At 64.8% G+C, this 14564-nt stretch overlaps 1 protein-coding gene across 3 annotated transcripts in view; it reads right to left on the reverse strand.

Annotated features, from left to right (window-relative positions):
- Nucleotides 1-14564, reverse strand: part of RASGRF1 (Ras protein specific guanine nucleotide releasing factor 1) — a 90583-nt gene that overhangs the window by 51963 nt on the left and 24056 nt on the right. For all 3 annotated transcript variants that reach the window (XM_046009571.1, XM_046009569.1, XM_046009570.1), the window contains exons 3-5: nucleotides 13397-13544; nucleotides 6377-6469; nucleotides 3887-4140 (exon numbers count right to left, since the gene is read on the reverse strand). In XM_046009571.1, coding sequence (XP_045865527.1) covers nucleotides 3887-4140; nucleotides 6377-6469; nucleotides 13397-13544 — 495 coding nt within the window. The remainder of the gene's footprint in view (nucleotides 1-3886; nucleotides 4141-6376; nucleotides 6470-13396; nucleotides 13545-14564) is intronic.

Raw genomic sequence — 14564 nt, forward strand, 5'->3', positions numbered from 1 at the left:
TGTTACCCACCTTCCCTCCGGGGCAGACACGACTACTCCATGGTGGCATGCTGCCCTCCCCAGTCTCACCATCCCGCTCAACCCAGGACGGCAAGCAGCCCCTGCCTGTCGGTCAGAGCCCGTCGGTCAGAGCGGGCATCGATGTACAAGCCACCTGGCCCCCCGCGGGATGCCTCTGGTCCCCGGCAACGCCTGTGGTGCCAGCGCCGGGCCGGGGGTGGGGGGAGAGCTGGGCGTGGTTCCCACCGCAGGAACCAGCCCCGGTCTGCGAGCTTACTGTCCGGGTGAACCAAAACCTCCCGCACGTGTTTACTCCGAAGATCTTTCTTCCCCTGCTGGGGGCGGGGGTGCTCACCGTGAACCCTCCCTGCCCCGCAGCAACCTCCAGGAACCCGCCAGCCCGGAAACAGTCCTTCTGCAGCTCCGGCAACTATCAAGTTAGCATCAGGTTTCCAAGGGGGCCGGACTGCTCAGTCTGGAAGCAAATCCAGGGAAAGCTTTGTGAGGGAATGTCTTCTGCTAAGTGGCGCAGCGACTCTCTGGTCGGAGGCAGGAGGGCCAGGCAGTCCATGTGCCGGGGGCTGCTTCATAGTGGGGCTCACGGTCAAGGGAAGGTTCTCCAGCCGTGCGGGGGCGAGGCGGAGTGCACATCCAGACCCTTGCGGCCATGCGCAGAGGCAGAGGCTGGGGGGTAAGGGGATGGGGTCCCAGCCTGCTACTGAGCAGGGTGGTGGGGAAGCACGGAGCTTAAAAGGAAACAGAGCTGGGCTGAAACTGCAGCCCACACGACGGCTGCGTGCCCGCGAGTACACCCCGCAACCTCTCTGAGCTCCAGCCTCGTGGGGCATCTCTGGAGACTAGAAAGCACGAAGGTGCAAAGCAGGTTCCACGAGGTGCCACTGTGACGAAGTGAGCGCAGTCCAGAACGTTCCCTCCGGCCACGTGCTGGCTGGGGTTGTCACGACGGCAAGGGAAGCATCCGCCTTCCGTTCCTTGTGCACCCAGGGCACAGAGGGGGGACAGGGAAGGTCCTGCTGATGACCGCAAGGCAACCACTGCCAGCCCGTTCCTCCTGCAGCCCGGGCGCGAGGAGGGGAAGACCTCCGCCTGCTCCTGCTGGAGACCAGAGCCCGGGGAGGGAGCCAGCCGCGCACAGGACGCATCCCCAGATAGGCTCACCGTGATCTCTAACTTGAATCAGTGAGAAAACGGGAAGGCGTGGACGGCTTCTCTTTGTCGAACCGTCCCTGCCTTCTGGGGTAAGTCCCATTCGGTCGCGATGTATTCCCGGATCCAACCTGGCGATGTTCCTGGTCTCTGAGATCTGACACGAGACAGATTTTGCTTCGGGCGCTGGAATGACGCTGGCCTCGCAGAGGAGGAGGGAAGCGTGCCGTCCACGTCCGGTGTGGGTTCCGTTCTCCCGGGCGTCTCCGGGCCTTGGCTCTTCCGTTGGCGTCTCGCTCCATGCAGGGCTGCACGCACAGCTCGGGCAAGACGCTGTGCACGAACCCCTCTCGGATCCTCCAACACCTGCAAGAGGCAGTGTCGCTCCTGGAGGCCAGGAGAACCGCTCAGGCAGCCGCGGTCTGGGCCAGCGTCAGTGAGACCTCGACGGCAAGTGCCCATCTGCCGTGGGCCCCCTGCCCCTTGCAGGAGGTTGGTGCCAGGAGAGGAGGGACTTCCTCCCTACTGTTCACTCTCAGGTAAAGGCCTCTAACCAGATCGTGCACTCGCTGAAAGATAAAAACCATGGGCTGGGGGTGCCTGGGTGGCTCAGTGGGTTAAAGCCTCTGCCTTCGGCTCAGGTCATGATCCCGGGGTCCTGGGATCCAGCCCCGCGTAGGGCTCTCTGCTCAGCAGTGAGCCTGCTTCCTCTTCTCTCTCTGCCTGCCTCTCTGCCTACTTGTGATCTCTGTCTGTCAAATAAATAAACAAAATTAAAACAAACAAACAAACAAACAAAACCACGGGCTGTTTTTCAAACAACTTTTGAGCAAAGGCTGGAAACTGGCCTGAAAACTCGTAACTGCAGACGCCAGGCTAAAAGAACTGCATTAGAGATTGATGTAGAGAGTAAAAAATCATGGAAAGAGTAAAGAAACACAAAGCACAGCTTTCTTAGAGGCCATAAGAAGGCGTCAGCAAAGGCTTGCAATCGTGGCCTAAAATGCCAGCACGGAGGGTACCAAGGTCTCCCGTGGCACAGTGGGCCCGGCACGGCCTGGGTTCCAACCCCACGGCCGCTACCCGCAGGTTTCCTCGATAAACACAGAATGGCGTGATTTTCTGAATTCTCCTTGTGATCTTCTGAAGCGTTTTCTTCTCTCCAGCTTGCTCTAGTGTAGGGTAGGGTCTATAAACCAGTTAACGAGCAGATTGCGTGTTGACAATGTTACCGGGAAGGCTGTCCGAGCTGAGGCTCGGGAGTCCAAAGTTACACGTGGATTTTCGAGTGTGCGCCCCTCTCGCCGGAGCTGTCCAGGGCAGGGCGCTGCCGGCAGGTGCGGTCCGGGACCCGTGGCCCTGGCACCTGTGGGAGATGCGGTTCCCTGGTTCTACCCCAGGCCTCCCACCAGAGAAGCGCAGGTCGGTTCCCATGTCCACGCTCATGTGTGTGCGTCCACGGACCCCACCGCACCGCCCACGGTGCTCAGGAAGGGACGCGTCCTGTCGCTGTGTTGGAAAGACCCCACTGTCTGTCTGGAGTAAGCGTTACCTGATTTCACAAAAACGCAACGGATTTTCTTTCTTTGGGAAATAAAGGCATTTACATAATGCTTAAAAATTGTCTTCAACATGTATATTAAGAAGCAAACCTTATACGTATGCACGTGGTTCTGTTTCTAGAAAGTCTCAGCAGGTCAAATGCTGTTCCCCTCCCCGTCAGCCTGTCTCTTTCCTGGCCCACCCTGCTGCGGCGTCCACACCACGGCCTCAGGCCTGCCCACCCCAACAACTCTGGGCCTCTCCGGCCGGAGCCCTGACTGGCGCCTGCCCCTCTCCCCCACCTCTGGGCAGCCCCACAGGCCCCCTGCCCCGCAGCCCCAGGTCCTGTCGCAGGGCGGGCCCGGGTGAGGGCCGGTCAGAGCGAAGCAGCGGAGAGAGGCGCATCCTGGCAAGATCACAGCTGAAGGGCCATCTCGGGGCACACGGTGGCCCACCTAGTTCCTGCGGGGCCGCTCGGACATTGTGCTCCGGTGATGCATTTCACGTCTGCCACTTTTCATCCAGTCCGCCCAGTTTTAACGCCCACCGAGAAGCTCATGATTTAAACTGTTTCTTAAACTCCTTTTAGAAAGATGCTGACCAAGGAAAAGCAGCCGCCAGCTCGGCCTCCCGGGGCCCCGCGAGCCCACAGGGATGCCGCAGTCGCTGTTTGGGAAAAGTAGGTGCGTTTGCAGGGCAGGTGGACCCCGCGGCCCAGAGCCCGGCCTCCAGGTCATTATGGCCGCGTCAGGATGAGGAACGGAGCACAGTGAGCCTTCGGAGCCCGACTCGAAACTCGAAACCCTTCTGCCCGCTTCTCGGGGTCAGCGCTGATGCCGCGGGAGCCACGGTCCTCTGCTGGGGGGCCGGCCTGGCGCCTCGCCGGGGGCTTCCAGCAGCCCTGGCCTCGGCCCCCTCGCGGCCCACGGCACCCCTAAGCCCAGCCGGTGCTGACCATCAGACGCATCTCCAAACACGCGGGGCGTGGAGCGCCTGCCCCCGCTGTGTGGCCTCTGTGTGCCCCGCACCCACACTTGTGAGGGGGTGGCTTGGAGCCGCGTGGCCCGGTGGCTTCCACGCCGTGGGCGCCGCTCGCTCCGCTGCGCTGGGCGCGACCCGCAGGGGCTCCGCTGCGCACGGTCTGGTCCCCCCGTGGCCCCGCCCCTGGGGAGCGCACCTGTTCAGGAAGATGCTGCTGACGTCGTCGTGCGTGATGGGCGGCTTCTTGGAGCTGGCGGCCATCCGCAGCGGGCGCAGGAAGTTGTTGACCAGGATGTGCAGCTGCTGCACGTACTCGGCCTCGGCCTCCAGCATGCTGAACACCACCTGGTTCCGCTTGCGCATGCTGTCCGCGTGGGGCGAGCGGATGTAGTCCTGGATGACGGTCTTCCACTTGCGCCGGCACAGCCAGCCCCGCAGGAAACTCTGCACCTGCGGGAGGACGGGGGGCGCGCTCTGTCACGGGGAGAGGGGGCAGGGACCGAGGCCTGGTCACCCCGGGCCCCATCTGCCGGCTGGGCGTGTGGGGAGGGAAGCCCGGCCTGCCGCCGCCGCCTGCAATGTCCTGGGTGAGCTGCCTGGTCCCTCCGAGCCGGTTTCCCCATCGGTAGACAGGGCTAACGAGGGGACCCCCCCCGGGACCCCAGGGCGGTCTGGGAGGCGTGGTGTCAGCATCTCCCGGGAGCTTTCGCTGGAAATGCAGGTGCCAGGCCCCCGCCTCGCCCTCTGCCTCTTAACAAGCCCCCGAGGTTGCTGCAGAAGGCCCCTCTGGCGGAGGAAAAGGGTGGCCCGAGTCTGCATCGTGGTGGGGGGCTGGAGGACGAGGCCTGCCGCTGTGCCTGGAGTCTCCCCCGCCTCTCAGCTAAGGACTGGCCTGAAAGCCCAGAAGTTTCAGTGAACACTCGTCCACAGAGAGGGCGATGAGCCCATTGAACAGAACATGGCGAATGAGTTAATCTCGTTCTTGGGGTCTCATCAGCACTTCTGAGGGGTTCCAGCCCTTGCCCAGAGCTCTCCTCCTGCCTCCGGGGGACATGAACGAGGACGCTTGAGCTCAGAGTCGGGCTGCTCGGCTCGGCCGTGTGTCGGCGAGAACTCGGGAGGGGACCTTGATTCCCAGCCCCACAGAGCTCAGGCAGCTCCTGCTGCTGGGGGGGCACCCAGGGGTTCCGGGGTCACCAGCTGAGGACCAGGCACAGAGGCTCATTAGTCTCAGTGGAAAGGGGGACACGAATAGCAAGTTCAGGGGTCGGGCTGCAGGTCTGCGGCCGGGGCCGTGTGCCCCGGGGAGGAGGCCAGCCCTGAGCCCAGACCCCTCTCTTCCGAGACAGGGAGGCTCTCTCTACAGGTAGCACTTGCCCTGAGGCCCCAGGACGGTGAGAATCGAGGACGAAGGAGGGTTTCAGCTGGTACTTGCAGTGTTCCAGTGAGAAGGGCTTCTCAGTCATGGCTGGGAAACCCAGTGTGCCTGTGGCAGAGGGGAGCCCGCGTACCCCTGCCAGGGTGGGGCTTGGCTGGGACCTGGTGGCAGACTCCAAGGGCCGTGGGGGCCTGGCGGGCCCTCCAGCTGCAGGAGGCCGGCCGGTGGGACTAACGGGGCCTGTGTGGGAGGTGGGCCCTGGGCTGCGCCTCCTCGTGTTTTCCAGGAGCTCCTGTGTCCGGGGACCGGAGGACATGCCTCCGGAGCCGGCTGGCTGGGGTTTAACGTCACGGGCACAGGCCGAACTGTGTGACCTGGGCGAGTCCCTTTGCCTCCCGCCTCTCCGTCTCCCCATATGTGAAACGCAGATAATAATGAAACCCCAGAGGGTTCTCAGTGAGGAATGAATTAATCTGTGTACAGCTCCTAGAATAGTGTCTGACACATAGAAAGTGCTTAATGAATTTTAGCTATTTCTATTTTTGAGAAACAAAATCCAGATTTTTATGTGAAGTGTTTAGCTTTTAAAGCACTGGCAACAAATTAAAAAGAACAAGAAACACACTGTGTGGGCTCAAAACCCCAAACATGCCAGGAGGCTGAACTCGGCCCAGGGGACGCCCATGTGCGGTTTCTGGTCTGGGGGTGCCGGGGGCTCTCTGCCCCCGTCCACGAGCAGGGTTGTGGGGTTCCACCGGTCTGTCTGAGGGGGACTCGGGCTCCCTGGCTTCAAGCCTGGCAGCCTGCACACGTACGCATGTCCCTTCCCTGTGCTTCCCTTGGCTGGCCCAAGGTGCTGGTTGGCACCCGGGCCAGCGGGCGGGTCCCCAGGGCCTCCTGCGACCTCTGGACTCTGACGGAGCAAACCAGCAGGGACAGCTCTGGGGACCAGAAGCTCCTCTGCCAAGGTGTGTGCGGCACTAGGGGGCAGCTGTGAGAGGAAGGGTCTGCAGGAAGAGGGGGCGGGGGGGGGGGCGTGTTGGTGGGGTGGGGGCAGGGCAGTCCTTAGGGCCTGTCCCCTGATGTGAGAAATCCCACAGCTGCAGCCCGCAATCTGGGTCCCTTCTGCTTTGGGGCCCGTCCTACCCACGACACAGGGTGGAGCCATGAGCCCCGGGCAGCTTGGAGAACCCGCCGGACAGTGCTGCTCCGGGGACTTGTTCAGGCTGGGGTGGGGGGTGGCCGGCCCTGGGGGCAGGGGACAAGGGTGACAGGGCCAGGAGGCTCTCTAGGAAGGCTGGCACAGACCTTCTTGATCTTCTTGATGTCACTGTCCTCGTCACTGGGGGTGGCGGTCTGGGTGGACTGGATGCGTTCATTGTCCTTGAGCAGGGATGCGATCTGCAACGGAGATGTGCGTCGCAGGGGTGAGCGAGCGCCCTGCCAGCGGCCCCGGGGGCCCTGCGGCGGGTGTCCCCTGCTCTATGCGAGGCTGCGGAGCTGACAGAGAGGGAGCCCTGGACGGGGAGCCCTGGCGCCCGGGCTGTGGGCCGCTGGCACCCCGGGAACCCTCAGTCTGATTCTCCTCCCTTTGCCCCAAACCATCAGCCCCTTTGGCGAGCTTTGGCGAGCTACCCTCAAACTTCACCATTTTCACCCATTTCAGGTGCACAGCTGAGTGGCATTAAAACAAGTGCCCACCGTCCATCTCCAGAACTTCCCATCTCTTCCCACGAAACAATGTTTCTCAATCCCCATGAAACAATGTTTCCCTGCCCCCATCCCGCCACAGCCCCCATCGACGTTCTGACTAGGAACTTGACTCCTCTCTGGCCTCATTCCAGGACTGGAGTCCCACCTGGTGCAGGCATGGCCCTCCAGCTCTGCCCACCTGCCGCGGGGTCACCAGGCCTTCCCTGTTAGGCCCGGGGAATTTTTCGTGGTATTTACATACCCTGTTTTGCAATCCCTTCATCTGAAAATGGACTTGGGCAGTCCCTTCCTTTTTCAGACAGAACTGCTGGAATCAGAGAAACGCGGTGTTTTTCTGCTAGCCTGGCCTCCCCTCCCCCCAGGCTGCCCGGAAGCCCTTCTCTGCCCCGGAGCCCCCTGTGGACACTGCCGGCCTAGAAACACGGGCGAGCCGTGGGGAGGAGCGCTTGTGCTGCCCTAGAAAGCCTCCCGTCGTCTGATGTGGGCTCAGAGTCCAGCACAGCCTCAGGGACCGAACGGAGGGGCGGTGCCCAGGAGAAGGGGTGCTCTGGGCCACACGGTGGCGGGTCCCCCGGGGCCTCCCCAAGTGGACGGCCGGGCCTCGCTTTCCCTGCCGCTCCGAGCAGGTGCCGCCCGCTCGCTCCTCCGTCTCGGGCTGCTGCTCCCGTCCACCTGCTCCCGGTGCCTCGCCAGGGCCTGGTGCTCGGCACACACCTGCGCGCTCGGCATAGACGCCAATTCCAGGAGAACCCGGGCAACAGCAGCACCACGGAGCTGGCCCCCAGGAGCACGCGTCCCCCGCCGGGCCTCGCACGGCTAAAGATAGCAGCTCGGGAGCCTCCAGACGCCGCCGCCCAGCCGGCTGGTGCTGCACAACACGCAGCTCTGTCCCCTCAAGGCCACTTGCCGACCGCAGAATGAATGGGCTCTCACAGTCGAGCACTTTGAAAGCAAAATGGAGCAGTTCCCCGCTCTCCACTCCCCTGGTTGCTAAAATTACCCCCGCGATGCTCACAGAGCGGCTGAAAACATCTGAGCCGCGCTCGGCCGGTGCGGGGCTTTCTGCTGTCTCACGTCGGCCCCCTCCCCCCACCCTGGGTTTTTCTCAATTCTGAGAACATCCGCAGGTCGACATGAAGGCTGACTCTTGATCTGTGCTCCAGAGGGTCGAGGGGCACACGCGCACACACGTGCACACACATGCACACATGCACAGGCAGGCTGTTAGCTGAGGAACGCAGAGATGCCCGGTCAGCATCCCCCCAGCTTTGCACACCGAACCCCTCTTCTCTTGGCAATGGTGGTGTGCGTGCGTGCGTGCATGTGTGTGTGTGTGTGTGCGCAGCCGGAGTTTAGATCTGGCGGCGCCTTCTCAAGAAAGAGGCGTTCCAGGACAAGCCCTCAGCAGGGACTGGGGCGAAAAACAGATGCAACTAGGTCAGGCGCGAGGCGCCGTGCTCGGGCAGCACCACAGGCCCGGGAGGCCCCACTTAAGGAGCTTGCTGGGTGGGCAGACTCCGGGGTGCTGGGGTCTTGGGCCATGGCTCCCTCCTGCCAGGAGCAGGTGTGGGGAGGTGGCCGGAGCCCCAGCCCCACGGAGCTCCCACTGGCCACCTTTCTCGAAGCCCGGCAGGTGCCCTCTGGGTGGGGGGGACTGGCTTGGCACGCGGTTCACCCGGCTGGCACCCAGGACCGGCTCAGTAGACCCTTGTCAATGATGGCCACGGTGAGCGGGCTCTCTGGCTCCTGCCCGACCCCCTGGCTGGCGTCCGGCACTGGCTGCCCATCCTGGCTCCGCGCCTGGCGTCTCAGCAGGCCCCTGCCCAACTGCTGCCCACGGTCAGTCTTACTCGGCCCGTCACAGGCAAACCTTCACTGCCACCCTGCTTTGGGACACTGACCCCGGTTGCTGCCCACCATCCCCGAGATGCCATCTTTAATCCTGAACCCAGTCGGCGTGGCTGGCAGGGAAGGTATTCGGGTGCTCCTTCTCGTGAGCGGCCTGGGTTTGGCTAAAGATCTCTGTATTCCTTGCATTCAAGCAGCTGGCACATGGCCCAGCCTCCTCTCCTCCCTGTTTGATCTGCTCTGGCCTCTTCCAAGCCATCCAGGTGCCATCTCCATCCTCCTGGGCCAACCTGGTCCGCATGTCCTGGTGACATCTCTGTGCCGGGCTCCGGCGAGACGCAGCTGGAGGTGAGGCGCCAGACCCCTCCCCGGACTAACAAGGGGTTCAGACGGCGCAACAGGACAAGGCCAGAGCAGATGTGCAGCCACTGCGGTGGGAGGGCCTCGCCAGGGAAGCAGCAAGGGCCGTCTACAAGAGGTTTTGAAGGACAAACAGGAGTCCGACAGGAGGGCGACGGGACAGAGGACTTCCAGTGGAGACGATGCTGTGGATGGAGCCACGGGGCACACAGGGCGTGGTGTGCCGGGGAAGCAGGGGCAGGACACGGCCCAGGGGACACGGGAGGCAAGCCTCCAGGCGTGCAGGTGCAGCCCGGTGCGGACAGCAGGCCCGCGGCCCTCTCCTGCGCCCTCCAGAGCGGTCTCCTCGCTGCTCTGCCTTCCGCGCCGGGATCGCGGCAAACTTGGTTTACAAGATTGATCTAAACCGTGCACTGACGGTCTCGCCGCTCCCTTCCAGAGTCAGGCCTCTAGGACTCCGGGCACTCCAAGCCAATGACGTGTTAGCGCCGCGTCTACGCTCCCTCCCTGCCCTGCCGGGCCCGCTTCACCCCTGCACGCTCACCTCCGCGCCCCAACCAGAGAAGGGTCGCTGCTGAAACAGTAAGATGCTGCTGAGCGGCGCACCCAGAGCGGACGCGTCTTCTCAGAGGTGGATGCCCCTTTGCTTTAGGTCTCCAGCGGCGTGGTGACGAGAAACGCGGCCTGGAGGGTGCTGTCAGGCAAGCCAGAGAGCAGGGGCGCACAGTACGGGCAGACCTCCTTCGGGAGCCGTCTCGTGTGTCCACAGGGAGAGGCAGCCGCGGGGCCCACAGGCCGCAGCCTCGGGGCTGGTGACTGGGAACGTGACCCGCGCCAAGCCCCAGACCTGCGCCGGCCCAGGTTTGGCCGAGGGCTCGGCGGCCGCCGCCCAGATGTTCTGAGGGCCCTGGGCTCCTCCTCGTGGCCCGCCCGGCCGATTATGCAGCGGGGCCCGAAGGAAAGGAGACCGTGAAATGCGAACGACTAGCTCTCTGAAGGAAAGACCCCGGCTGAGAGCACCTGCCAAGTTCATGGCGGGCAGCCGCACCGGGGCCCACAGCCAGCATCACAGGTCGAGCAAGCAGCCTGCAGAACTCCTGAAGGTCAGCCGGGGGGCTCCTGCCGGCCACGAAGAGCCTGCGCCCATGCACCCCGCCGCGCGGGGTCCCAGTGAGATACTCCTGCGGGAAGAAGGGCCGGGGACGTGGCGGGGGTGTGTCCGACTAAGCTGGTTTCCGACTCAGCTCTGGAAGCCACCCCTGCTGCGTCCACACCTTTTGGGACGTCTGTTCCACGTGGCGCACGAGAGCCTGTGTCAGGCGCTTGGGGATGAAAGTGGAAGGTACGGTCAGGCAGCCGTTACGGCTTCTGCGGACTCCGGTTCTCCTCCTCGGACGGACGAGGCAGGACCGTGCTTCTCAGCCCCTGGAGCGCGGGCCTGGTCCTGGGACGCGCTTGTCCACGGTCGCGTGAGCTGCGGTGGGCCTTGCTCACAGTTCCCTTCCCTGCGTGTGAGCCCGGGGGGCCTGCCGGCCGTGTCCCTGACTCCGAGCGAGCGCTCGGGAGCAGCCCCCAGTGGACACCCCGCGTGAGGCCAGAAGCAACCCTTGCTGCTTGAAGCCCCCACAGCGAAGACTCTGTCGCCCTGACCGACGCGTGAGGTGGCCTCCCGCGGGCACTGAGCAGGGCAGGGGGAGAGCAGAAGGCGAGCCCCTGCGTGTCCTCGGGGACGTGTGGGACAGGCTCGAGCAGCTGGGTCTGGCTAGCAGAGGGCAGGGGGACCGTGGGGGCTCGGGGCCATCCAGGCAACACCGTGGTTGGCAACCACACCCCCTTTCCCCAGACCTGGGTCCCAGGGGTAGGCGCGGGACCGAGGGTCTGGAGCCAGGAGACCCGAGTCCGTGAGGGGCTCCATCCGTCAGGTGACCTTGGAGCAACCTTGCGACAGTCCCTCCCTTTGCGGCGGCCCTCAGCGTCTTCAGATCCCTCCAGTGATCACGTTCCAGGCCTGCTGTCTCCCACACGGCCTACTTCTTGGAGCTGTGTCCATTGCCCCGCAGGGTGTGTGTGCGCGTGCGACACAGAGACCACAGCCCGCGCTCCGCGCAGACGGCCTTCTTTCCAGGTCCTCTTCAACGGCTCCCTTGCCCTGGGTGTAACGCATTCAGGCGGACGCTTGCTCCAAATTCCCACCGACGCGGCTTCTGCTGCCCCCGACACACACTCACACACACACGACTGACCCGCCTGCTGCTCCCCAGCGACACGGGCACCCCCTGGGCCCCCATCTTCTCTTGCACGCTTGTCCCTGAAACCTCCCAGGCTGTACGCCACGTGAACCCACGGCCTCCCCAGCGGTAGAAGAGCTTGCTCCTGCCGGGTCCACGTCGCGAGCTCCGGCACAAGGCTGAGGTCATTGCACCCAGACCCTGGCGGTGGGCACGGCCGTCCCTCTGGGCCAGCTCGGAGTGTGAGGCCCACGTGTTCACCGACCACGTGCCACGTGCCAGGCGTAAGGAGGGAGCGCGAGGGCAGTCTGGCCCCCAGGGGCCCCCACCAGGATGGTGGGGTGGCGGATGGCGCGGCGCCGGCTCTGATGAGGCAGGCGGGGGCGGGGACGTCGTGGGAGCAGGGGCAGTGGGCAGTCCCGGCCGGGGCGGGGGCCTGCGAGGGGTCGCGGGACCTGCAGGATTCCACGAGGCAGGAAGGTGGGATGACGGGGCGTGGGGCTCCCCGCGCTGGCTGGAGCGTGGGGGACAGGAGGAGGCCCGGGGAAGAGGATGAGGCCGTGGCGCTGCTCAGGGGGCCGCAGGCGGAGAGCGCGTGTGAGAGGTCTCGGGCAGCCGGCTCATAAAGCCAGTAACGTGGGGCTGGGGTCAGACCCCGGTTCCTCACGGGTGCAGCCCAGACTCGGGGACATGTGCTGGGCTGAACGAGATGCCAGGAGGAAGCAGGTGCTTCAGGCGGGACGAGCGCCTGCCCTGCAGCTGCCAGCGGAGGGGAAAGACGACAAGCAGACAGACAGCCCCGGCTCCCGTCCCAGCTGTGGGAGCTCAGGCGGGCGGCCTGCTGAGCCTGGATCTTCTCGGGGCGGTCAAGGGCGGACGGGGGAGGCCCGTCTGGGGTGCGGCGCAGGACTGGAGGAGGCACACGGAATTCTGGCGTCTGCTTGAACCTGAGCTCCCGAGGGGACGCTGTGGCTCTGCGACGGAGCGACACGGCGGGCCTGGCGACTTCTGGTCTGACAGCTCCAGGCAGAGCTGGCCTCATGAGCGCCGGACGGGACCCGTGTTTGGGGCTCCCAGCTCCGAGGCTTCCACCCTGAAATTCTTAGCGCTTGTCTCTTAGAATTTTGTTTGGTAAGTGACGTCTGGTGGGACAGTGGGGCGCAGCGCCGGGTCCCGGGACTCTAGCTTGTGAGTCCTGCCTCTCGCTCGCCAGCCCTGGGACGGCTCCCGCTGCCCGCTCCCGCCCCACAGCTGCCCTCTGTCCGGGGCTACAGGCTGGCATCGGCGGGGGCACTGGACTCCCCCTGCGGGAGCCCCAGTGCGGGTATGGGGGCGTCCAGGGTGCATCCGTGGGGTCTCAGGGAAGGGCGCGAGACAGCAGGGTGCCCTCGGTGGGTGACCCCCACCCCTGTGCACAGGTTGGGGGTTGAAGCCGCGGGTCACCTGCCCGCCACGGGTTGGAGTGAGGGGCTGTGAGAACGGGGGTGACTTCCCAGCCCGGGCCACAGCCTTGCGTTTTCCATTGTGTTGGCCCTGGAAATTACTCGGCTGAGTCTGCCAGCCGAGCCCATGCCTTCCCTTCCCCTCCTCAGTGCAGAGCCCATGGCTCTGGGGCGACAGGGCCAGATGGTGCCACGGGCGCCGTGGGGCGAGGGGTCAGGTCCTTCTGTGCTGGGCACACAGCTGGCAGGGGCGCCTAGGGCGGACAGCGCTGCCCGCTCTCCCGTCGAGAGAGCTGCTCGGGAGACTGGGACAGCGCGGTTCCCACTCTGGAGGTCGGCGCGGAGGTCCGGGAGATACGGCTTCACAGACATGCTCAGTATCATGGTCCTAGAGGACTCAGCCTGACGACAGCGCGGCCCCCAGATGGCTGCCTGGAGAGCCCCTGCCTGTACCCCGACCCTCCAGGCGCCCCGCACCCCCGCCATGCTGGCCGGCGACACTGCATGCTTAGTCAGCGTGGCCCTAGGCACGGCGCTCTGCAGCCGACCTCACAAGCTTGCCGCGCGAGGATAAAAAACCCATCTTACTGACAGACAAACTGAGGCACAGGGCTGGGGGCAGAGGTGGGATTTGAACCCCCATCTGTCCGTGCACCTTCCCGCTCTGCCCATCACGTGTCCTCACGCCCCGCCCCTCCAGGAGCCCATGGGGCGCCCGGGGCCCAGCGGGTGGTCACCTCTGCCTTCAGCCGCTCGATCTCGACCTCGCCGTCCTCGATCTGCCGCCGCAGCTGCTGGGCCACCGTCTTCTCCGTCTCCACGATCTGCAGCAGGTGCAGGTACTTCTGCATCAGTGCCTCGTGCTCCGTGGCCAGGGTCCGGTAGCTGCGGGCAGGGCACACGCAGGTTACCACGCCGCAGGCCCGAGATCGCAGGCCCAGCCCCAGGTGGGATCCCCCAGCGGCGGGACTCCGGAGAAGGTCCCGCTGCTGCACACGATGCCTGAGGCCTCCCTGCCAGCTCCCGTCTTGCACTCGGACCTGTGGGTCCCACTGGGGCCGCTCTCACCCACCGAGGCCCCTGGGCCTTTGCACAGGCGGGTCTTCTGTCTGAAGCCCATTCCCCCGCCTCCTTCCTGGGCTGGCTCCAGCTGCCATGCTGTCTTCTCCGACCCAGACCGTGGGGGTGTCCCACAACCCAGGTCTCTGACGCCAAACCCAGGGCTCTGGGCACACACCCGTCCAAGGGTGGCCCTGGCCAGGAGGCTTGTGTTGGGGGAGACTGGCAACAAGTCTGGAGGGTCAGGGGAGCCAGGTCAGAGGGCCCCCAAAGGAGAAGCAATGGGCAGAAGAGAGAGCCCAGCACTGTGTATGTTAACAGGCCTCAGACTTGCAGAGCATCACGGCTGGGGGCGACCCGGAAGGCCAGCCAGGTTCCAGGCCTCTGAGGGGGGAGTCGGGTCAGCTGTGATCTGGGCCAGGGCTCTCCCCGACACCCGCCCCACAGGCGGGGCCACTGGCGGTGTCAGAGCTGGGGAAACCGTAAGGGAGAGCCCACGGGCTTCGCAAGGGAAGCTCTCAGCGGGGCCCATTGGGGAAGCCAGGCAGGGACTCAGAGGGAAAGTCCACTCTGCCCCTCACTCACCCGTCCGTTCCCCCACCCCATCCTCCCCTCCCCTCCCTGGTGCCCTCGGGAGCCTCCCTTCCCCTTCCCGCTCCGGTGTCCCCAACTTCCTGCCACCCATGGCTTCACGGCCCCCAGTTCCTGGCCTCCAACCTCAGTGGCCAGAGCCCCCTCCCACCTTCCATCTCCACGCCTCCCTGGCTTGACCCCCCACCCCGCCGGTGGCCCGGTTCCTGCCTCGCAGCCCGCCACGTCACCCTCTCGCTCCTTGACTGTGTCCAG

This window comes from Meles meles, chromosome 6, assembly GCF_922984935.1.
Source record: "Meles meles chromosome 6, mMelMel3.1 paternal haplotype, whole genome shotgun sequence".
NCBI lineage: Eukaryota > Metazoa > Chordata > Mammalia > Carnivora > Mustelidae > Meles > Meles meles.